The following is a 25840-nucleotide window of genomic DNA, read 5'->3' on the forward strand; positions in this document are numbered from 1 at the left end:
TTTTACAACCAGTTGAGTGACAGCGGGATTACGGACATTGATTATCATCATGCTAATATGGTTTGGTCACGTTTTAATATAAAAACATTAGGTGAGTACAGTGATTTGTACTTGAAATTGGATATATTGTTGTTGGCCGACGTTTTTGAAAATTTTCGCTACGATTGTCTGGTGAATTATAACCTCGATCCAGCACATTATTACACGCTTCCAGGTTTTGCATGGGATGTGATGTTAAAAACGACTGGTATCGGATTAGAGTTGTTCGCTGACGTGGACATGCTTTTGTTCGTAGAACGTGGAATACGTGGTGGATTGAGCCAATGTTCACACAGATATGCGAACGCGAATAATAAGTACCCCGACAGCACAGTCTGCCCGAGCCCACCGCCGGACCCAGCTAGCCGAGCCCCAGCCCGACACGTTACGGGCTAACGCAATGCTTGGCTCAGCGTTGAGACCAAATCAGGACGATTTAGCCTGGCCCCTGTGCACAAAAGGGCGCGATTTTCACCTGCCGGGGGCTCGAGCCCAGAGCCTGACGGCCGGGCTGGGATTCAGCCTGTTTTTGAGAGGGCAGCACGGTATCACACTAATGTGGCCAATCAGTGCTTCGATTGGGCCCAACTTTTCTCGCGCATGCGCGACACAGGGCGGGTCGCATCAATGTGGCAGTACTTTGCAAATGCGTAGCAGTCTCCCTTGTTACCGACAAAAGTATAATAAGTTAATAAATAAGACCTTTGAGGGCGATTGCTGCCTAGATTGACCTTTATTTGGCGTTTTTGACTACTGAAAAAACCCGTGTTTGTATTATCACGCAATGAGAACGCGAATCCCGCACCCTTGCAATCTTGCAAATCGGCTGAATCCTAGCCCGGCCGGCAGGCCCTGGGCTCGAGCCCTCGGCAGGCGGAAAACGCGCCCTTTTGTGCACAGGGGCCAGGCTGAAACCGAGCCGGTGTGCCGTCGGGGTATTTACCCACATATGATTCAAACAAGCTATCTACATACTGAATGTATTTTGATGTTAACAATTTATACGGTTTGGCTATGTCACAACCTCTTCCACACAGAGATTTTCAGTGGGTGGAGGACATAGATAATTTCAATATTGAATCAATCTCACTTGACAGTCCTATAGGATATATTTTGGAGGTGGATTTAAAGTATCCACATGAAATTCATGACGCACATGCTGATCTCCCTTTTTGTCCAAATCATGATACATCAGTCGGTTCAAAGCAAAGAAAATTGGTTGCATCGCTTTACGATAAGAAGCGATATGTTATTCACTATCGATATCTTCAGCAATGTTTGAAACATAAGTTGAAATTACAAAAAATTCATAAAATTTTAGAGTTTCAACAGTCACCATGGTTGCGTAACTACGTAGATAATGAATTTTCAAAGAATTTGTTTAAATTAATGAATAATGCGGTATTTGGAAAAACGATGGAAAATGTTTGTAATCATGTTGATGTAAAATTGATTTCTCGATGGGGCGGACGATACGGTGCCGAACAATTAATATCCAGGCCAAATTTTCACAGTTGTGCAGTTTTTTCCGATGATTTTGTCGCTGTTCAGATGAAAAGAACGTTGATTAAATTTTATAAATCGGTGTATATTGGGATGTCCGTGCTTGATATATCAAAATCACATTTGTACAGTTTTCATTATGATTATATGTACCCCAATTTACAGCAAAAATGTAAGATTTTGTACACGGACACAGATAGCTTAATATATTTGATCACTTGCGATGATGTGTATGAGATGATGAAACGTGATATTGATAAATACGACACCAGCAATTTCAATGTAAACAATGAGTATAACGTTCCTTTAGCAAACAAAAAAGTATTGGGTTTGATGAAGGATGAGAACGGTGGTAAAATCATGACGGAATTTGTAGGTCTTTGTTCGAAAATGTACGCTATTCGCGTGCGTGATTACAATGATACCTATTGCGAAATTAAAAAAATAAAAGGTATTCAAACTAATGTCACTGTTAAGGGTATAAGTTTCGATGATTACAAAGAGTATCTTCAAAAATGTATCGAAAAAAGTATTAATCATAAACGCATAATGTGAATACAACATCAGGTGTATTCAGTATCAGAAATGAAATTGGCATTAAGTCCACATGATGATAAACGGCATATTTGTGAAAATTATATCAATACTTTACCTTGGGGGCATTACAACATAAAATAAACTCATGCTCTTCGCAAGAGTTATTAACGATAGCATTTTAAGGAGGTCAATGTCATACTGACCAGAAAAAGATTGATAAACTCCGCAATTTTTTTAATAAGATAAAACACTATGAATTGTAATTGAATCAGGGGTTATCTATAGAATGATAAGTTGATAAGCTGTTATTGATAAATGTATTCTACAGGAATGGTGGGGGTAGCAATGTCTTCTATAAAATGTGTTTCCGAGCAATTGATTAGTATTCAGAATAATCGATGTTTGGAACGGCTGCTTTGAAAAAGTTGATTTCCAATTAGGCCGAAACTATTATGACCTATCTGACGCGGACAAAAAAACTGTTAGATATGTTATGAATTTTGTTCATGGAATTCCCTTCAAAGATTTTGGACCTGAACAATACATGCAACATGATCTATTCAATGTGATAGAAAATTTTGTACAATTATGAACATCCTGTAGTAGCGTACAAAGGAGGAAACATTGAAAAAAATGTACTACAGCAATTAGACATAAAATCGTTTAATTTGGAATCGCTTGGCTGTCCAAAATACGATATATTGATAAAATGCCCTATGTATAAAATTGATAATAATGTATTGTGTGAACTTCATTGTCACACACCATCAAGTTATTTAAAAACACCAACATATCATTGCAGCTTACATGAAGTACAAACATTTCGAGAATGGCTAAAACGATTACAATAATAACAATGGTAAAAAATTTTTTAGCTACAATGATGCGTTTCCCTCATCATGTAACAACAAAACCAAAGTCTGATTATCGTTTGGAAAGTGAAAGACTTGACAGTTTTCGTGACTGGCCTTATTCAAATATTGTTGAACCTAAAAGACTTGCTGCAGCAGGATTTTTCTGCCTGGATTTTAATGATTGGGTGGAATGTTTTGAATGTAATATACAGCTACATAAATGGGAAAAGGAAGATGATCCAATAACAGAACATCAAAGCTGGTCAAGACAATGTCGATTTATTCGTGGAGAAAATTGTGGTAATGTACCGATTGGTGTAGACCCCAAAACGATTGACTTGCCACCATGTGGTGTGGACGAATGCGGAATGTAATGTACTATAGATGACATTTTGCCTTTTATAAAAAAATGAAATAAAACAACATGTAATAAAAAAAATATGTTTATATTCCATTAATCTAATTCCTACAAATCCTATATGGTTAATGCGTCTGTTTATCGTAGCAGTGAAAAGTAGCTGGTCAAAGAAGTTCTTAGTTAATACTATACATATATTATACATATAATTTAGCATCAGACAAAGAGATTATCGTGATACGTGACAAATAATCCTATTTCGATGGTTACAGAGGTTATTGCAATTGCAAAAGTCAAAGAGGTTATCATTGGTCAAGATAGCAATCACTGATTTTAATTATTGTAACCCCTTATAAGTAAACAGTCGTAAATATGTCAAATCTACAGATAATCCTATTGGTACAGTCACAGAGATTATTGCAATTCATTGGGCAAAAATGATGATAGCCAAAGAGATTATCGTACGTATAATATTACCGCATCGAATTTTAGCAATTTCTAATACATACCAGCTCTGGTCTCAATAGCAATTATGTGTTATAAACCTTGCAGACCTCCACGGTCAGTTGTAAGCTGCAACTATTCATTTTTGGGGTTTCCCGTCAACCCGAACACCGTGTGCAGCGACTCTTTTATCTGTCTTCCACCTGGAAGACACTTGTGGCCAAGTTGAGATGAGACATCTTTCATGTAGTGAAAAAACATTTTCAATTTGTTTATGTCCAACACAAGTAGTCCAATACACTGCCCCGTACGAAGCGGTAGCGGAACAGCAGTGGGTTCAGAGTTGTGCAGAATTACAATTGAATTACTTCAGGAATCAAAATTATTAGGCCAGATCGAAAGTTCTTGCGGTTTTTAACTAAAATCAAAATAACAAAAACCGTAAGGACTTTCTCTCCGACCTAATACAAAATAATTGAATTACATCGTAATTCAGTCATATTGTAATTTATAATTCATATCTTCATTCAATTAAAGTAAAATGTAATTCGTAATTGCAATTGGAGTACAATTATAAAATAGCGGTACGTATTATGAAGGAGGACGAGGAATAGAAACTACGCCGCATAGACAGCAAACAAGCATATGAAAGAAAAACATAAAAATATATCCGCACTTCTTCAAAGTTCTGGACTATAATTTGAAGAACTGTATTTTAATGTAATATGTAATTCAGTGATGACGTAGTTGAATTACTATGTGTATAATTGAAATACAATGTAATTTAATTGTATAATTGAATTAGCACAACTCTGAGTGGGTTAAGATATTAAACCGTTACCGCCCACTACTACGCGATTGTAGGGGATGGCAAGGCGCCATCTCGTATGGGTCCGAATTGGCGACATTGTATTGATGCGAGCGTGAGAAGAAGGTTCCCAGGCAGGACTACGGTGACGTGTCTCTAGGTACGATGCGCGCTCGATTGGATTAGAGTGGAGGAGGCAGGCCTCGTTTCACACGCATGTTCGGCTGTGTCGAAATATTGGCTACGGCGGCCACACATACTATCTAGCGTACAGCGTTGAAGTCAAAACATTGGGACCACGGGCGCGGCTGTGGTGGGGATAGACAGACCTAGCGATCATAGGCTCGATTTGTTTATGTGCCGTTCCCGGGGCTGTTCTCTATGAAGAGGTTTATGGCGGATCATTACTATTGAGCTGGAAGTCGGCGCTTTCTCGGACAACACGAGTTGTACTTTACTTAACTCAGTTGTAAAGTAATTTAAAAACTTTACAGTAAAGAATTATGAATTGGACGCGCCAAATGTTTTATTGCACGTGCCGATAGCCGCTACGCTATCGTACGTCGCACAGTGGTGCAAAATCCTCAAGACGTGGCAATAATTCGTTTACTATGGTAACGTCATTTTAAAAAATCTATGTACTGAAATACATTAAAATATTAATACATTACAGTATTAATACATCGATCATAGATTATAAGAGATAGAACCTAAGCACAAACGCTGACATCGGAAACGACTGCGACATCCATTTGAAGGAAAAAATTTTTCTACTTTCTTCGTTGTTATAATGTATATGCACTCCTTGATTTTCTAAACATTTATAGTGTAGATATTATTCAGTGCGGTGAGTGCATTACTTTAAATTATAAAAAATACAAAACTAATTATTAATTTTTTTCCTTTAGAACTGGACGTTAATATGAACGCTATAATCCAAAAAAGTTATGAACGTATCTCAAAGAGAAGTCTTTGAAATCTTGAAAATTAATGGTTCTACGCGGACGTGAAATATGAGGTGTCACAACTTTTCCATTAAATTATAACGACCAAACTAACAAAACAATGACAATTTTAGTTTTGGGTGCACATAGTGAAACCATAAGAGTATTTAATAAAAATTATTTCAGTTGAAAAAATATTTATTTTCATAGTTTATTTTGCAATTGTTTTTTAAACAGGCGCATTGCTATCATACCGCCAGGAAATTGGAAAAATAAAAATAATGATAATATAGCCCCAAGTGTCCTCTTTGTGGACCCGTTCTTAAAAATACGGATACTTGAAAATTGGCGACATGAAAATTATTTAAAGTGAACGCTGCACCGTCCGACGTAGGGCGAAAAACGAAATGATTTGATTCTCCTCCGGCGTCGGGACCCCATGGGGTTTGTCCATTGTTACCCTTCTCGAAGGTCTCGAAAAGGTTCGGCTCCCCGCTGACCTTTACCATTTTGCCCGATGTCGGCTCCACTGTGAGCACCTTTTCGGTCGAAATCGGCCGAAGGGAGTAGACTCAGTGGTCGGCACGAATGAGACTTTCACCGGCCGCACGTCTCGTTCCCCGTAACGGCCGTAGTCCTCGAGGCAGCTCGAGCTTATACAGGGTGTCTCAAAATTAGGTCCGGAGCCGAAAATGGGAGGTTCCTGAGGTCATTTCAAGCGACATTTTCCTTTGAAAAAATGTCGTCCGCGGCTTCGTTAACGAGTTATTAACGAAAAACACGGACCAATCAGAGCGCGAGCTAGACGCGTGCAGCCCGGCGCGCCGGCAACCGAGTGTCGGTGGCACGCCGCGATGTCGCAATGAACAAAAGTTTCTCGATGATGTGAATCCTCGCCAATTTCGATAAGCTTTGGATATGTTGTCAATACCATGATTCTGAACAACATTTCCCTGTACAGTTTCTGTCGATCGGCTTTAGTTTACGATATTATTGTAAAAATTTGTAATTGTAAATCGATCGATGTACTATTTTCTATCCGATTTCGATAAGCTTTGGATATGTTGTCAATACCATGATTCTGAACAACATTTCCCTTTACGGTTTTTGTCGGTCGGCTTTAGTTTACGATATTATTGTAAAAATTTGTAATTGTAAATCGATCGATGTATTGTACATACTATCTCCTCGCCGATTTCGATGAGCTTTATTTCATAGGAAAAAGATATTTAAAACATCGAATTTATAACATATTTCAAAGTCATCGAAATCGGTGAGGACCCACATCATCGGCAACTTAACCCGAACGATAGAAGAAGCACAAACTTATTGAATTAAAAACTCACTTATTCAGCCGTAAATCCACTACCACATACAACCACCACACTTTCACATAATTGTTGAACTCGTAGCACACTTTTATAACTCGTATCGATATCGAACGAAATTACTTACTCCGACGCGGAAAGAGTTCGATGCTCTTCGCGATGCCGCGCGAAACTGTGCTCTCCCAGCGTACAATGTATTCGATGAAGGCGTCGTTTAAAACAAATGAAATGGTTTCCAAGGAGATATTGATTTTTCGAGAACCATATGGCATTGATTTTTCGAGAATCATATGATTCTCGAAAACACCGATTCTTGACGAACGAACGATGCCATGGACGAGATATCTCGTGTATCCTTATGCACACACCGCTAGATCACGTATACGTACGCGAGGACTGCAAGGGTCCGGGATAGGGATTGCAATCCCACGATGCGGGATCCCGCGTCATTAGTCCAGTCAACGAAAAATCGTAGAGGAAAATGGAAGGAACACAATTTTCAACTTTGGGACTTTGTTTGGACTAGTTAGGAGGTAAACATACTAAAAGTCCCCACTCCTAGGAGGTGAGCGGGTGCAGGGGGCACGTAGAAGATCCCTTTTTCGGTTTTCCGCTTATATTTCGGAAACTATGTGCCCCCTGCACCCCGCTCACCTCCTAGGAGTGGGGACTTTTAGTATGTTTACCTCCTAACTAGTCCAAACAAAGTCCCAAAATTAAAAATTGTGTTCCTTCCATTTTCCTCAACGATTTTTCGTTGATTGGACTAATGACGCGGGATTGCAATCCCTAGTCCGGGATTAGACTTCTAATTTCTCAATAATGCAAAGACGGGGTTTTTTAGTAGTCAAAATCGCTAGACGAAAGATCAATCTAGGATGCGATCATTCTCAAAAGTCCTATTTTTACGATTACGAGCAATGGTTTTGCAATATTCGGCTGGATGTTGTCCGTCGAAGAGGCTAGAACGCCGCACAGTGGGACCTTTCGTCCAAATCGGAGACAAAATCAAAGAACTTTCGGTAGAAATGAGATATGTAGAGCGATGAAATATTTTTTAAATTAAAGCTGAAACTTTGCAGAACACGGGAAAAATAGGGAGATTATGGTAAGAACGTTTTTTAACGTTGAGAAAATTCGTTAAACTTGCACAATTTCGTGAAAATTGTGGTTTTTCCAATACCACGCGCGGAAAAAATTTTTTCTGAACATGCTGTACTTCATTTCCCGTCGATTTTTTCACGCTGATTTCAAATCTGGTCTCAAAATTTTTCTACGACCTCAGGATATTGCAAAATAGATTTCTTGAAATTCTACATGTTTAATGAATTTTCTCAACGTTAAAAAACGTTCTTACCATAATCTCCCTATTTTTCCCGTGTTCTGCAAAGTTTCAGCTTTAATTTAAAAAATATTTCATCGCTCTACATATCTCATTTCTACCGAAAGTTCTTTGATTTTGTCTCCGATTTGGACGAAAGGTCCCACTGTGCGGCGTTCTAGCCTCTTCGACGGACAACATGCAGCCGAATATTGCAAAACCATTGCTCGTAATCGTAAAAATAGGACTTTTGAGAATGATCGCATCCTAGATTGATCTTTCGTCTAGCGATTTTGACTACTAAAAAACCCCGTCTTTGCATTATTGAGAAATCAGAAGTCTAATCCCGGACCCTTGCAGTCCTCGCGTACGTATACGTGATCTAGCGGTGTGTGCATAAGGATACACGAGATATCTCGTCCATGGCATCGTTCGTTCGTCAAGAATCGGTGTTTTCGAGAATCATATGATTCTCGAAAAATCAATGCCATATGGTTCTCGAAAAATCAATATCTCCTTGGAAACGATTTCATTTGTTTTAAACGACGCCTTCATCGAATACATTGTACGCTGGGAGAGCACAGTTTCGCGCGGCATCGCGAAGAGCATCGAACTCTTTCCGCGTCGGAGTAAGTAATTTCGTTCGATATCGATACGAGTTATAAAAGTGTGCTACGAGTTCAACAATTATGTGAAAGTGTGGTGGTTGTATGTGGTAGTCAAATGGATTTACGGCTGAATAAGTGAGTTTTTAATTCAATAAGTTTGTGCTTCTTCTATCGTTCGGGTAAAGTTGCCGATGATGTGGGTCCTCACCGATTTCGATGACTTTGAAATATGTTATAAATTCGATGTTTCAAATATCTTTTTCCTTTGAAATAAAGCTCATCGAAATCGGCGAGGAGATATTATGTACAATACATCGATCGATTTACAATTACAAATTTTTACAATAATATCGTAAACTAAAGCCGACCGACAAAAACCGTAAAGGGAAATGTTGTTCAGAATCATGGTATTGACAACATATCCAAAGCTTATCGAAATCGGATAGAAAATAGTACATCGATCGATTTACAATTACAAATTTTTACAATAATATCGTAAACTAAAGCTGATCGACAGAAACTGTAAAGGGAAATGTTGTTCAGAATCATGGTATTGACAACATATCCAAAGCTTATCGAAATTGGCGAGGATTCACATCATCGAGAAACTTTTGTTCATTGCGACATCGCGGCGTGCCACCGACACTCGGTTGCCGGCGCGCCGGGCTGCACGCGTCTAGCTCGCGCTCTGATTGGTCCGTGTTTTTCGTTAATAACTCGTTAACGAAGCCGCGGACGACATTTTTTCAAAGGAAAATGTCGCTTGAAATGACCTCAGGAACCTCCCATTTTCGGCTCCGGACCTAATTTTGAGACACCCTGTAGAACTGCTGGAAGATATTCACTTTGCACAATTACCGGATACTTACCTTTGGAATACACTTTGGCTAACCGCAAACCGTTGTATGAGGCCTCGAGGAAATATCGTGAGGATAAAAATGATGATGAAGATCTTGCTCAATGGAAAACCAGTAACTTAAAAAGAGCTCAAGATGGTATTTTAGAAGACTCATGGAGAAGATGGCACACATTTTGGCATCAACAACCTACAGGAGTATGGACAAAACAATTAATTCCTAATCCTAAAATATGGAGAGACCGTAAATTCGGATTCTTAAATTATAGATTAACTCAAGTCCTGACAGGACATGGGGTTTTTAAAGCTTATCTCTTTAAGATCCAGAGGGCATCCAACGATATCTGCTGGTGGTGTACAGGTGTCAGAGATGACGCCGAACATACGATGTTCTTCTGTGAACGGTGGGAGGAGCAACGATTACAACTTGAAATTGACCTTGATCGATGATTTACGGTAGACTCCTTTGCAGAGTGTATGCTACACTCACCGGTTTTCTGGAATAAGATAAATGACTTCATAAACTATATTATGGCTGGAAAAGAAGAACATTAAAGATATCTAGAACGACTGAACAGAAACAACTTAAACACATAACTAAATACTTACAATATTTAATGAAACACATTCATTAGAAGAGGTCGAACATATTAACTGAAACAAGAATATAAATAATTGAATAGCCAAGAACATGAGTGGCCAAATCCGGGAAACAAAATGCAGGCAAGTGAATTGTTGACACGGGTCCTTGCTGGCATTTCCGGGTACAAGAGGTGCAAGTAGAGGGGCGGTTCATCAACCGTCCCGGGTGAGGTTAGGTTTTTAGTGGGTATGGATACGTCGAACATCCGCGGCCTGAGTCCCACACTACTCCCTTCTGGGGTGTGCGTAATGTCATTTTCCCCCTCACTCTTAATAAAAAAAAAGTCCTCGAGGCATCTCAGGCCCGTACCTATCCCAGTCTGGGATTCCCAGACCGTATGAACTGCGCGTGGCGCATTAGGGCAACACCCGTATCAATAGGTTTCCACATTACCATTGAGGTACTATTATCAATGCGTTTTTTGTATGTGGTATCCCGTGTAGGCCTATTCCACTCTGTTGCATGACAATTTCTGAAACTAACTTTGAACAATAAACACGGGAAAGAGAGAGAGAGAGAGATAACTTTGACAAATACTTCTTAATTCCATTGCCAAAATTTTAAACAGTCATTCAGACAAACTTCTTCGTGTACGTTTAGATGTACACGGAATATCAGATATATCGAACGAAAGATTAGATGTCACGGCTCGCATCGCAGACGATAGACTGTTTAAAATTTTGGCAATTTTTTTTGTGCAATTTCGTAGATGAAGAGGAGGACGACGCAGAAGGTGAAGTAGAAGGAGAAGTAGAAGACGAAGAGGAAGACGCATAATGAAAAAAGGGAAGGAAGTATGTAAGGAAGAAGGGAGGTAGGCACATGGTGTCGTCGTCGATCTTCGGCAGTCTTCTCAGCAAACACTTACTCTCATATTGAGTGGTTGGTAGCAATGTTGAATATATCCATCGTGCTCGAAAATCCGTAATTGCTGGAACCTCCCAACCTACGAAAGAAAAAGATTACCACCTCACCAGAGTTGTGGTGGGCTGACACGCACTAGAGGCAGCCGCAATTCTGTAGTCTTGGCTCTTCGCAATTCTGGTCGTCTAGCCATCATCAAATGCTGTTTAGGTAGTTTGTATGAAAACGATTGGTTCGTCTCGTCGTCGCTGGACTGTACGAGCGCGTCGATTTTCCGTTTAATATCACGTTTCAAGTACTTGACGCGAGGCAGACGTTCGTTCGGGTACCGATCGTACAGGGTTTTTCCGATTTCTCTGGCGAATCCATTGTTTTCTCCAAACCACCGGCTAACTGGTATTTGCCGTCATCTGGCTTCTCTTCGCGAGACAGTTGTATAACGAAAACTTATTTAAGATATAAAAAGCTCTATTGTATTTAAATAGTGTAAAATGAACATTTGTGGGTGATGATTTTTTTACATTTGAAATCAAATTTACGTTTATAGTTTCGACGAATGTCTCTCACCTTGTGCGCGTGATTAATTTTCCTTTTCTCGACCTAGAAAGAAAACGATCGCAATTGATTTCGCAGGAGCGCGAGCGATTTCATAGAGAGAAAAAGAAAAATAAATGAAAACGAGTCGGGTTGAACCGGGAGCTGCTTAGAGCGGTTGCATGAAACCAACGAGAATAGCGAAGTAACTAAACAGACTCGTGTGGAATTACATTTGATGTATACCAATATTTAATGAAAAAGAGAATTTTAAATGGTCTCGAAAAACTCTTTGTCTCGTGCTCCTGGTTTCATCTTATAGCAATGATTCGTTGACTGTCGCGGAACGAGTGTGACAGTATTCTCGTTTACTACATAACTTCCTCTTCCCAGGTAAGAAAAAAAAAAGAAATTTCTTTTCCGTTCGACAATGAATTCTTCCCTTGATTTGTGGCTGGTTACCAATGATCGGAATATATGTTTTTCGATACCAGAGTCGGTGGATTGTTGCTAATTGATTGTCCATGTCACATACACACACACACACACACCACTTATTTCGGGAGACTGCATGGTAGACAAGGAATGGTGATGAGACATTGCGGTTACGATACCATTGTACCATAGCTGCATAATAAATAAAGGTAACAATAATTTGAATGCGAGACGATGTCCCACGTTTTAATGTACAAATATTTTCGAATGAGATAGTTAAATAAAACGCAGTTAGATCAGAGAAAAGGATTCGTTCTCGTGAGTAGTAATGGGCTTACCATCCGGAGACAAATTTACAGAAATGGCAGTATTAAAGATTAAAAGAAAAACTGCTGTTCGTGGACTTAATCCTGTTACACTGAATCCAAGGAGATGGAATGCATAACGCGTGTTTGTTCGCACGATATACAAACAACCATTTTCATTCAATGTATTCACAAACGATAGGTGGCAACAAAGTCATTGGAGCGTGTACACCGTTTTAAAAAGATGATGCGTGAGGCGTAATTAATAATATAATCGATCATTGTACCGTTTTACTGGCCATACCATCTCCGGAAAACTCTGTTACTCGACGATTTTATACACAATCCGCTGCTGTATTTACCACGTGTTCACTTCAAGATAGTACCTTTGGCGATCATGTTGGCAAAGAAGTATCTTAAAGTTACAGGTGCCTGAGCAAAAATGAGTACTTTAGCGTTCATAGTATACAATACCATACACCATAAGCATAGGTCCATTTTAATTTTATTAATACAAAATACCAAGCCCCGTTTGCAACGTGTCCGTAAAGGGAAATAAGAAGGACTCGCGTCCTGCAGATCGAGCTTTAACAAAATAAAAAGGGATCTTCTCGAATCTCCCTCTCGACTGCTAGACGCGACCTTTAAAATTCTTTACTGGTACTAACGGGTCTTCTTAATCAATCAATCAGGCAGATTGCCCAGATATCGTTACATCCCTACGTTTGTTAGGTAAGCATTGAAACAAAAAAGAAAACTATAATGAATTTAAGAATCTTTGTTAGTGAATCTGGTAACGAAACGTGTCTCACGATTTAAACGTAAACAAAATCTTAGGCTAAGAATTTGGTTTGTGTGTTCATAAGTCTTGTTCAAACTACTTTTGTACAGGATACCATCGCATCATCACTTTCGACGTAACAGTAAACACCACAGACTATATTTCTGCCCATTCCATCAGAATTGAACTTTCATTGTATTTTTAGGTAAATACATTTTGGAAAACAACACAAATGGTTTTTATTCTTCACGCATCTGTGAAGGAACGAGTCTCTTCCCTAGAAATATATTAGTCTATAATTCTTGGACGATTTATATTGAAACAGGTGTGTTTCGTCGTCGTTCGGTTTCCTCGCGTCCGTGCTCCTTGGTGCTGAACGGCTCGCCGATCCAGGGTCCTAAACGACGAAAGGAATAAACGGCGCGAGGAACGGAATCGGTACGGGTGAAATAACTGAGACGAGTCGGTTTGCGGGCAAATAAATTATACTCGCTGCCTTTCGAACGCGTAAGCTACGGGGCCTCAGGATACGGTGCCTCAGGATACAGTGCGCGATGGTAATGCTACGGTGCCCGTGAATTTAGAACGTGTGACCGTGAGAGTGCTACCTGAACCTGTAAGTGGCGTAGGACGCAGGCAGGATGGACAGGAGTAGAGTTAGATCACGACTGTCGTCGTGATCTCCCTACCTAGGCCGGGTTGTCGTGGTCCTTCGATGTCCGTGACGCACGGGTCATCGAAGTTCCTCCGGACAGTCGTTCAGGGAGTTCGGTCAAGGTGACGCACCTTGTCTGGCTCGACTGGCCTCGTGACTTTCTAGGCGGTTCTTAGGCGACGTCGAAGGGTGACGCACCACTTCTAGTTCGGCCGATTTCGTGGACGACGCGTCTCACGAAATATACCGGTGACGCACCGGGTATGTTCGAGGTGGAGTACAACTCGCACCAGCGGAGCGACAGGATAACTGGACAGGAGGTTCTCCGACGAGGTCAAAGGGTGACGCACCGCTTCTTGTTCGTCGGCTCTCGGAGGCGACGCGCCTAGCAAAAGTGACCGGTGACGCACCGGGTGTTCGAGGTGGAGCACGGCTCGCACCAGCGGACGGGCAGGACGACAGGGTTTCGACGAGGCCGAAGGGGTGACACACCGCTTCTTAATCGTCGACTCTCGGAGGCGACGCGCCTAGCGAAAGTGACCGGTGACGCACCGGTTGTTCGAGGTAGAGCACGGCTCGTACCAGCGGAACCAGGATGCCGATAACGGCGGAGACGTGGACAACGGTTACAGGTAGAATACTTACAGCACTGGAATATCGCACGTGGTTGTTCCTGGATAACTGCTGGTGGGGGACCGAGGGGTATGGGGCTCTCCAATGATGACTCTGACTCATTGGAGGGTATGACTCCAGTGGGAGTGGTCCATACCCTAAAATCCTCTTGCTCCACCTCCACGTGGTGGTCCCTGGGACACGGTGTTGGGGTTTTCCCATTCCCGTGTGCTAACGGAGCAAGGGGTGTGTGGGGGCGCTTCGGTTGATCACTCGAGGCAGAGAATGTGAGGCCGAAGTGGCTCTCCAGGGACGGATTTATGGCGACGACAGGGCAAGTTAGGAGTTATAGTTAACAGTATGGCTAGCACACCAAATAATAGTTCAATTTACGGTGCAGGGGTGGGATACCCCAGTACCGGCGGTGAGGGAGTGGGCGAGCGGGCTCCCTTGGCGTCGTCATCCGATGACCGCGAGCCCGGGCTAGTAGACCACCTGGCTGCTCGGGAAGTAATTGCTACAGGTGAAGCCTCCTGCGTGGAGGTTCCGGGGGGGAACCTGGCGACTGCCTTCGCCGGTTCTCTTCCGGAAATAACAATAGTGGCTGTGAAAGGGAAGAAGAATCTTTTGGAGGAATTGGAGGAAGCGGAAAAGGGTATAAGGAAGGAGTCGGGAGATGGAACAGGATATGTGGTCTTAGAAAAGAAAGAGGTAGGAAAAGAAGAGGAAGACAAGGAAATGGAATCAATGGATATTGAGATGAAAGGGTCTTCTTCGGATGAGGAGATAAGTGGACACCCTACGTTGAGATCAAGATTGCGTAATAGAATCTTGAGTGATGAAGACGACTATAATATCGGGGATATTGAACTCGATAGGGGTCTTGATCAGGATTGGCGGATTCATCCGGGATTTGAGGCTGAGAGATGGACTGGACCGGGAGTTAGTGGAGATGATCGGACTCACCATCTTGATGGCTCTAGTACTCATGTTTCTGGTTATGGAGGTCCTGTAATTGATGAGGCGGGATCTGTCGACCCTGATGGGACTGGTTCGCCTGAGATTGGAACCTCGAAATTTACGGAGGTTGACAAGAAGTTGGGGGGACCTGGCCCTGTCATCCGTGGTGATATTTGGATCAGGCCGGGTGGTGATGGACATGAAAGAGTGATGGAGACTGACCGAATTTCGATGCTTCATCGATCTCTCACGGCCCACTTGAATAAGATTTATGAAGACGTATCTCGTTTGGATAAGTATATCAATACGATGAAGAATGTCCGTGGTGACTTCAAGAGGATAGTTCATGAATTACCGAAAGCTATCAAAAAGGTAACAAAAAAGAAAGATCAGATACGACTCAGATATCTGGAAGGAAAGAGAGAGGAAAAATACCAGTCTCAGAAGCATGAAGTTGGCACGATGACTTTACCTACCTCTACGATTCATCGGTTTCTGAATACAGAAGAATATGATGGTGATGTTTCTTCTGATGTCTTGGGAACTGGTACTGGAGCGGATGTTTCGATTCCTGGTCCTTCGTATGCAGCGGTGACTGGTGTTAGGTCTTCTTCGGCAGCGATGTCACCTGGAAACAGGAAAAGGGATTCTCCACCTGTGTCGGATGGGAAAACCTCGAAGATAGTCAAAAGACTTGACAACAGGGAATCTATTTCAGAGGAGATTCGATATAAGAAGCATGGAGTACAAAAGGAGACGCACAGTGTGGATTCCTCTGATGAGGGTTTGGTTGGCGAGTCGTCTGATGCCCGTGTAGATGCATTACTATTGGTAGCAAAAAAGTTGGTACGGGATCTAGAACAAATTAAGAAATCTAGACAGTCGGAAATATCAAGTAGAATTGAGAAGAGAGACAAAGATAATACGAATAAAAGAGTTCCCATACAAAAAGAGACTTCGGATGGAGAGCTAAATGCTCCGAAGCAAGAAAAATGGAATGTCATGACAAAGAAGAAGAAAGGAAGAATAAAAACGGGAGAGACAGAAGAAATCAGGGTTAAAGAAAGTAAGAAGCTTATAGATTATGAAAAGAAAAACAAAGAACAGGATCTAACAATTGAGAGATCGAAACCGAAACCCGTATTGAGACCAAAGTGGAGTCTCTAGACCAGACGCGGTGGTTATCCGAGTGGGTAACGACAAAGAATTTAAGAACGTTTGCAATAAGATTAGCAATGCATCATCTGGTTTAGATACAATCAAGAGAGTGAGAAAGACACGGACCGGTCAGATCCTACTTGAACTGAACGAAACTGGGGACTCACGTAGTATGAAACTGGAGATTGAAAAGATTACGGAGAACAAGATGGAGATTCATGTTCTCCAAAAGATGTTTGATCTTGAAGTACGAGATTTGGATCCGATGGTTGAGGACTCCGAAATCGTCGATAAATTGGCAGAATACCTTGGAGCTGCTCCTCATGAGTTGAAGCTTCGAGTTTGTCGCTTGACGAAAGTCGGTTCTCGGATCGCAGTGGTGGAGACTCCAGTTAAATTTCTAAAGAAAGTAACTGAAGGAGGGAAAATCCGTATTGGAATGACATACGTACACTTGAGCCCTGCTCCTAAGGTGATCAAATGCTTCAGATGTCACGGTGTGGGACATTTTAGTACAAACTGTAAAGTTAAGATTGATGGTGATATTCGATGTCGCAAATGTAATAAAGACGGACACGATATGAAGGAATGTAAGGAAGAGCTTCATTGTTCTGACTGCGTGAAGGAAGGTCGTCCTTCCAATCATATGATCGGCTCCATGGGGTGCCCTACGTTTCGTAGCCGAATCAGGGACCTCAAGGACCATTTTAAAAGATACTGTCGTGAGAATCCTGCAAGTTAATTGTAATCATTGTAGACTTGCTCACACTCTATTGGACCAGTCATGTGCTTCTTTCTGCATAGACATCGTCTGCGTACAGGAGCCTTATTTAATACCTACAAATTGGATTAGTTGTGTTAATGGTCAGGCGGCAATATTTGTTAGGAATAATAATTTAAAAGTGCCTGATAATAATCTCATTATTGGTCATTTCTATGTAGGCATAACTACGGATGCTTTTACGTTGGTCACCTTTTATATTTCACCGAATTGTTTAATACAGGAGTTTTACCAATATCTTGAAGAACTACGGAACGCTAAAAGAACTTGGAAAAGTCCGATTATTTTACTAGGTGATCCCAATGCGCGATCTGTTATATTCGGAGACACACAGACGAATAAAAGAGGCACAATTTTCGAACGATATATTCAAGATATTGACCTGATCCCAATCATTATTGGAGGAGGATACACCTTTGTTAGGAGTAACCGTAAATCTAAGGTAGACATAATTTGCGCCTCTCAAAATCTCTGTCATAGAATCAATAGCCGAGTTGACCGATCATTCAATGGTTCCGATCATAGGAACTGTATACATGAAATCAATCTTAAAGATAGTGCTAAATTTGTAAATATTATGAATCATAAAATTAATTGGTCCTGGAACCTTAATACATTTGATCCAGATATATTTTTAGGTAACTTACGAAGATTAAATAGAAACATAGATTGGAATAACATGGATATGAATACTGTTAATAAATATATAAAAAATGTAAAAATGGCATGCAAATTAACAATGAAAAAGAAATCGGATGTATTTCGGCACAAATCGAATCCTTGGTGGACGGAGGAAATCGCAGAACTCAGATCTGCTGTTGTCAAAGCCCGCCGAAGATATCAAAGAAAATTACATCGCAAAGAATATGCTGACAGAGAGTATGAAGCATTTTCGGAATTACGGAAGAAACTTCAATTTACAATAAACAAAAGCAAGCGTAAAGTATGGTCGGAATTCATAGATTTACTGAACAAGGATATTTGGGGTAGACCCTTTTTGGTGGTTCGAAATAAGATCAAGAATAGACAACCTCCTCCTTTAATCGATGCCTTGGATGCGAGGAGAGTCTTGGACGGTTTATTCCCGAGAGAAATTAAGAAAGCTCGTTATGATATCTTTAGAACGGAGGATAATGATTTACGCACGTTTGGTGCTGAATTAGAAGAAATTGCGAAACGTTTAAAATTAAAGAAAGCTGTGGGTTTGGATAAAATCCCTCCTGGTATTATTCGTTTTTTAATCTATAATGATAATGTTAATTTTACCTCCATTATGAATACTTGTTTGAAATCTAAACGTATTCCGGAAACATGGAAAAGATCTCGGGTGATTCTAATTAGGAAAACACCAAGAGAACTCTGTTGCCTTCAGATTTTCGACCGATTTGTGTCGGTGATTGTTTCAACAAGATTCTGGAAAAAATACTGGAGGAGCGTATCCTGAGTGAACTTGGAGATCCTCCTTTCCATGAAAACCAATTTGGTTTTACTCGGGGTAAATCGACCATTGACGCTTTGGATAAGGTTAAAGATTTCATTACGGAAATTAATAGTAAGTCACGAAAAAAATATTGTATTTTGGTTAGCCTTGACATAAAAAACGCATTCAATAGTTTATCCTGGCAAAAGATTTTCCAAAGGCTCAAGAGAAGGAATCTCTCTCCGCAATTACAAGCTATTCTTCAAGATTATCTGAGAAATAGATCTGTTCGATACAAATCCTCAAATGGTTCGATTGACTTTAGCATGGAGAAAGGTGTTCCTCAGGGGTCTCCCATATCACCCACTCTTTGGAATGTGGTATATGATGAACTCTTGGAGCTTCCGTTCAAGGACAGTATCCATGTGATAACTTATGCCGATGACATCGCACTATTTATGGCAGCTGATAGACTGGTTAACATCAAACGAGACCTAGAAGAAGCGATCAACAATGTCATTGCACCATGGCTGGAGGATCAGGGCCTACAACTGTCCCCGGAAAAGACTGAATATATATTCTTGAATAGAAAGGTGATCCCATCGACATTTAATTTAAATATCTTAGACAACCATATTAAACCGGTAGACTATGTAAAATATTTGGGAATTTATTTCACTAAATATAATAATTATAGTTTACACATGGATAAAATAGTCGAAAAGGCGATCAAATCTATGAGCGAGTTATCTAGACTCATGGCTAACATCGGTGGTCCTTCCACAAGTGGACGAAAATTATATTACAATATCTTGGTATCTATAATTTGTTATGGATGCCCGATTTGGGCTGATAGAGTGCTAGCTTCGAGAAGAAACAAAACACTGATTGAACGGGCACAAAGGACAGGCCTAGGTAGAGTAGCTAGAGCTTATTGTACGGTTTCTCGCAATGGGCTATGCGCTATTACGGGAACCATCCCGCTGGAGATGATTATTGATGAACGCGTAAAGTTATACAGAGTGAAGAAAAAATATAAAATTCTCGATAATGACTCGGAAGAAACGAGAGAAATGAAAATGGATCGGTTGACTGAGGAAAGCGCTGAGATTCGGAGACAGTCTTGGCTTGATTGGCAGTAGAAATGGAACGTCTACTCGAAGGCGTTATGGACAAAAAGGCTTATTCCAAGAGTGGAGATATGGAGTATGAGAAAATTCGGGGAGCTAAATTACCGTCTGACCCAAATTCTGACGGGTCATGGGGTATTTAACTCATACAGACATAGAATTTGTCGTGCAAACTCCGATGTGTGCTGGTTTGGTTGTAACGTCAGAGATGACCCGGAACATACCCTATTCTTCTGTGATAGATGGGCTAGAGAAAGACTGTATTTAGAGATCGACCTTGATGCAAACTTCACAGTGGAACGTTTCCAGGAACTGATGCTGAAGAATAAGGAGAACTGGAACAAGATAAATAGATTTATATTCAAAATAATGTCCGAAAAAGAGCGTTACGAGCGTGATCTGGAGAGAAATTGGGAAGATGATAACTCCCCGGGCTCTTCGACCTCTTAACGATGATGTTCCGGGACTGAGAGTACCCATAACCTAAGGGGAGAAATGAAAGATGAATTTTGAGACAAGAACATGAGTGGTCAGATTCGAGGTAGTGAGATGCGCTGTAATGCGTTAAGTAGGTCGCGCAGATCACGCTAGCCTTGATTGTTTATGGGCGACGGGTCTTCACGGACCTTGGGCGGTGGGGTTTTAGAGGGTATGGGTAGGGATATATGAAGTCATATAGTCCCGTTTCTCCCACACAAGATCTTAGGGAGTGCCGAGTCCCTCACTACCCTCCTAGCTGTCATCTGTAGGAGGGTGTGCGTAAAAGCATTTCCCCACCGCCCTTAAACAAAAAAAAAAAAGAAAAAGGATAACTGCTGGCAGACTCAGGTGCTTCTAGTCTGTTCGCGACGGCTTTTATAGGGATGGTTTGGTGGTAAGGGATGGTGGTGCGGTGCGGTATTTTGCTGGTGACTTTCTTTCGAACAGTATTTTGGAACTTTGATTTGGATTCCCGTTGTAATACGGGCCTGGGTGCGGGGTACGTGCGGTACAGGCGGTGTTGTTGTTATGACAGGAGGCCGGTGGTACGTTACTGGGATCGCGTCGTTGTGTATAACCGGTGGAGGTTTGCTAGGGGTTTATTCGTAACAGGCCTACGTTATGTAGGTCTGTTACAATATACATAGTTTTACTTTTACTATACTATGCTAATCTAGAATAAATATGCTATTCTTACTTCACATTGTACATAAGTATAAGAATTAAGAATTGTGAGAGGTGTCATACATTGCAAATAGTTAAGGAAAAACAGTTCACAATAAAATCTGATGATGTACGTAATGAGTATGTGATACATTTGACTAAATGAAATAACCGAGGTTCAACGTACGTGTTTGTCTACACATATTATAATTATATGTATTTATGTACAATTATAATATACTCTTAGATGTAATTTTATATATGTACTAAACCCAGATATCACAAACACATCTTAAAGATATCTGCAAGATATCTGAATTCAAAGTCTTTTTATTTATGATCATAAGTAGACTGCGGATCTTTATGCAAAATAAAAATTTTTTGCATCGATTGTAAGAGATAGAAACCAAATTGCATGTTACAATATTTTTAATGATTCTAATAGAGGAGAAATCAAATACTGACGTCTTCAATTTGAAAAATTTTTCAACAATTTTCAATTCCATCTACTCAATTTTTTTATAAATGCATAAAATCCGAAGTTTACTGATCACAAATCATTTTGGCGGGCGCTGACACAAATCGTTAGAACGAATCCAGGGAAACAATACTAAAGCAAATGGCAACAATCCTAGGCAGAAAAAACCATGATATGGCGACGTTCCTAGTTCCTGGAACGGTCGTTTATTGTCGTTTATGTCGCACAAGTCAAAATGTCATCTTCCGATGAAGAGTTTGACAAGCTGATGAATCTGGAAAAGATTCGCGATAAAATTCTAAGCGAGCCTCGGGGCGAGCGTATGCAAGTTAGCGGTTGGGAGGATGACGATGATGGGGTGGACGCTGAGCGGAATGCGAGAGGTTAGGAACGAGAATTGTTTACATAGGTTAAAAGAGTTCAAGAACGTTGACGTACTACTTCCAATTTATCAAAATTGTTAATGAAAAAATAGAATACGTTTCTCTCTCTCCTGTTTCTCACAGATTAATGCAGGTATATTTCATTTCGCATTAAAAATTTTTCCCCTTACTTTCAGAGCCCGAAGAGAACGAAATTCTCGACGCAGCTGAGAAAGGCAAGCTCGAGAAGACGCGAATGTTAATAACAAAAAATCCGGAATTATTAGAAAGCACGGATAACGACGGTTACACTCCGCTCCATAGAGCTTGCTATGGCAATCACGTGGAAGTTGTGGAGGTAGGGGTCCCTGTGCTTCTTTGACACTTGTGAACATTGATATTAATCTTTTAATGTTTTCTTTGCAGTACCTATTACAAGCTGGCGCAAAAATAAATTCTAAAACTATGGACGACTGGCAACCTCTGCATTCGGCTTGTTGTTGGAACAACGTCGAAGCCGCTGCAGTTTTAATTGCAAACGGAGCAGACATAAATGCCAAAAGCAAGGGGGATCAGACTCCCTTGCATTTGGTCTCGGCAAGCTCTCACAATTCTCGTTCCCTGCAGCTTCTCCTTCTACACCCAGATACCAATCCCCTAGTGGTCAATTCCAGTGGAGACACGCCTGAACAAATTGCTAGGAGGACGGGAAAGTACTATCCCATGTTCGAGATCGTGGAGGACTGCTTAAACGTAATCTAAAGTAAGTTGGCCCAACTCTAACTTCATGTTTTACTTTACTTGGTATCCTTATATACAAACGTCGCGATGTTATGAACATAAAAAAATGTGTGAATGTATAACAATTCGATGGAACCATATATGTTCAGTGTAGTATTGTTCCATTTATAAATATATTAATAACACAACATGTAAATACCTATCGCCTAAGTAAAAGTGCATTGTAAGTATGTTCGCCGATACAACAAAATATAAAAACGTCTATGCGATCCGCGTTCCTAGAAACATAACGAAAAATAAAATTTCAATGAACATTTCGATAAAATAATACTTTAACGTGGCATTCGTTTGTCCTACAGGTGGAAACGCGATGGCAAATCGATTGGAACAATGCTTATTGATAAAAACGATTATTCGAGCTGCTACATATATAAAATAAAAGTTCGTACGTTACGTCGATGGACTCAAAAGGCATTTTGGTTTTCTTTTATTTACAAATCAGAGGGACGTCAAGTTGACGAACTTCGGGGTGCCGTTGCTCAGACGTTTCGAACCCTCCCATATCAGAACGGTCGAGTCCTCGGTGACCGCGTACAAATGATGCTGATCTAATGCCCACGCGATCGCGATCACCGCTCCACAGCCTTTGATACCGTTCAGAATTTCCCGAACTAATCTCAAGTCCCAACTGCTCCACAATCTTATCACACCATTGTCTAATCCTGTCGCTATTACGTTCACGGACACTCCCTCGGGCGCATTGCTGTAGCAAAGCGACGTGATCTTCCTCCTGGACAAAACGGAACCGACAGGTCTCGCGTTTATCGTGAATACTTTCAGTTCCGACTGGCTGGAAGCAGGGCCCGCTCTAGGGGGGGGGGACAACCCGGGCATTTGCCCGGGGCGCCAACATTTAGGGGCGCCATTTTGGCTTTGGCTGTAAGTGTGAGAAAAATAACGATGTTTTAAATATTCAATTAATAGAAAATTTCAGACTACCCTTGCCAGACAATTTTGCTAAAAAGAAAAAAAAAGGTCATTTTGTTCAGCGCGGTGCTTAGTGCTTAAAAAGGGGCGGCAATTTGTTTTTTTGCCCGGGGCGTCGTAACCGCTAGAGCGGGCCCTGCTGGAAGACGAGTTCTCCGCTGTCCTGCTGGTCTCGTAAAGGTGAGCGCATACTAGATGGTCGCGGGAAGGCCGCGGATAGTCTCGGGAAGGCCAAAGCCGCCGATGGACGTCCATGCGGCAAGGGAGCAGGGCTACCTGCTGTGCGTGGCCGAAAAAAAGGTCTCCGTGGGCTCCCCACCTTTTTTAGGGAAAGGGACCTTTCTTTCAGGGAGCCCTGCTCCCTGCTGTGGAGCCGTCGGCCCGTTAGAGATTTCTTCCCGCGTGGACGTCCATCGGCGGCTTTGGCCTTCCCGCGACCATCTAGTATGCGCTCACCTTAAGTGACCGCAATATCACCGAGAGTCTCGCTGATCGCCAACAGACTAATAGGATAATTCTCCTCGCAGGATATCGACCTTACGTACGTTAAACTGGAAAAGAAACTAGCTTCAGTATAACTCCCGACAGAATTTCTTATCGGGAGCACCGACTAGCTATAAGGATAGACCGATCATCCAATGTATTTTTGCGGCCTCATCCTTATACCTCGTTGCTGTCACCCATTCATATTTTGTACCTGTTCAAATCCCAAATAACGATCAGCCCGCTCGCGTCACCGGTCACCGAAATGCTGAATGCCCGCGAGAGCGACACCGTCGTGATTCTACTCCTGTGAGCCAACAGTACGCACGGCGGAGCTGAACTGAAGTCAATTTTGCCTGGCACAACTGTGTACGTGTGGACCGTCACTCTTCCAGACAGGTGTCCAGCCCACAGTTGCCTGCCACAATCTGGCGCTGATGCCAATATAGTGATCTAAAATAGAAGAGAGAACGTTTTAATGTTACCAGATCTCGCACGACTTCGAATTGATCATGTTTAGACAGCGGATTTTATGCATTTATGACGAAAATGAGTGGGTGTAATATGAAACGGTGGAAATAATTCAGGTAGAAAATTTTCATTTTGCATAAAGCTCCGCTGTCTAATCATGTTCAACTGTAAATTGCTCACCGGGTCGAGACCCGAAGATTTGATCAACGGTCTTGGCGGTTGTTCCTTCAACACAAAAAAATTACATATGTCGTTGCGTTGTGCGTATAAAAAACAGTATGTACTACTTCTTCCTCTTTCATGTTTTTCTAATAATTTGCAAGAAAAACGCTGGCCAGGAATAGTGTGAAACACCCTGTAGATCCACACAACGTGCTCTTCAAATTTTCAATAAAGGGCCACCCCAAAAAAATTGCGAAATACAACTGTTAGTATTTCCTCTGCAATTCCGACCAATTGCAATTTTCTACAAATCTTTTTCACGTCATGTTGTCAATTAATTGTACTATTTATGTCAATTAATTGTACTATTAATTGTACTAATTGTACTTTTCAAAAAAATTAAACTCGCGGGGACCAATGTTAAACAAGCCATCGCTCAGTGGGGTGTTTGGCCCGAAATGTCGGGACAAACTATTTTGGTTTTTGTCGGACGGTGGTCATAAAGTAATTTATGCTCGTCAACGAAACTTATTTTTACGCTACCCTCATTTATACCTGTCTTTGCCTGTAATAAAATTTATGGACTTAAGGTAACGGACGAACAGGAGAACACCTTCTATGTGCAGCTGTTTGTAGTTATTGGGGTGTTTCACATTCCATGTGTACCGTATGAAATTTTTAAACGGTGCGTACAAGGTCAATCAAGTTGCAAAGTATCGTAGTGTAAAATAAACAATTTACTTACTACTTTCCTGTGCATACTCCCCTCTACGTGTATTCTCGAAGACTACATACAATGACTCCCACTAATATTTGGACACTCCAAAAAAGACGATAACTTTTCAAATATTGGACTATATGATTTGAGCTTTTTTAGAAAGCCAGATCAATTAGTTTACTACAGGACGCGAAAGGAAATTTTTTCTTTTTTACGTGGGCCTACATATATTGAAAAATTAAAACATACGTTTTGTAGATTTGTGTCAATTCTGAAAATTCCTTAAAAATCAGTCGATGTTGCAATAAGCTGCAAACGTTCAAAGATGTTGAAAATTTCAATTTTTCACGAAAATTTAACCGATTTCGATGAAACTTTCACAATTGACACAGACCTACAAAACGTACTTTTTAAATT

At 41.0% G+C, this 25840-nt stretch overlaps 3 protein-coding genes across 3 annotated transcripts; 2 read left to right on the top strand and 1 right to left on the bottom strand.

Moving 5' to 3' along the window:
• Positions 1 to 16719: 16719 nt before the first annotated feature.
• LOC143218370 (uncharacterized) lies at positions 16720 to 19640 on the top strand. Its single transcript, XM_076443504.1, has 5 exons — positions 16720 to 17284; positions 17352 to 18551; positions 18701 to 18852; positions 18958 to 19392; positions 19605 to 19640. The coding sequence occupies exons 1-5, from the start codon at positions 16720 to 16722 to the stop codon at positions 19638 to 19640; spliced, it is 2388 nt and encodes a 795-aa protein (XP_076299619.1).
• Positions 19641 to 21655: 2015 nt separating this feature from the next.
• On the top strand, positions 21656 to 23089 carry LOC143218298 (ankyrin repeat domain-containing protein 49-like). The gene is made up of 4 exons (XM_076443419.1): positions 21656 to 21882; positions 22059 to 22219; positions 22288 to 22624; positions 22962 to 23089. Exons 1-3 carry the CDS (start codon positions 21735 to 21737, stop codon positions 22621 to 22623), a joined length of 645 nt encoding a protein of 214 aa, XP_076299534.1. The 5' UTR covers positions 21656 to 21734; the 3' UTR covers position 22624; positions 22962 to 23089.
• Positions 23090 to 24046: 957 nt separating this feature from the next.
• Positions 24047 to 25465, bottom strand: LOC143218371 (lysosomal-trafficking regulator-like). Its single transcript, XM_076443505.1, has 4 exons — positions 25451 to 25465; positions 24724 to 24768; positions 24287 to 24525; positions 24047 to 24140 (listed from the first exon to the last, which is right to left on the bottom strand). Exons 1-4 carry the CDS (start codon positions 25463 to 25465, stop codon positions 24047 to 24049), a joined length of 393 nt encoding a protein of 130 aa, XP_076299620.1.
• Between the last annotated feature and the right edge of the window lie 375 nt (positions 25466 to 25840).

This window comes from Lasioglossum baleicum, chromosome 19, assembly GCF_051020765.1.
Source record: "Lasioglossum baleicum chromosome 19, iyLasBale1, whole genome shotgun sequence".
In the NCBI taxonomy this organism is placed as follows: Eukaryota; Metazoa; Arthropoda; class Insecta; order Hymenoptera; family Halictidae; genus Lasioglossum; species Lasioglossum baleicum.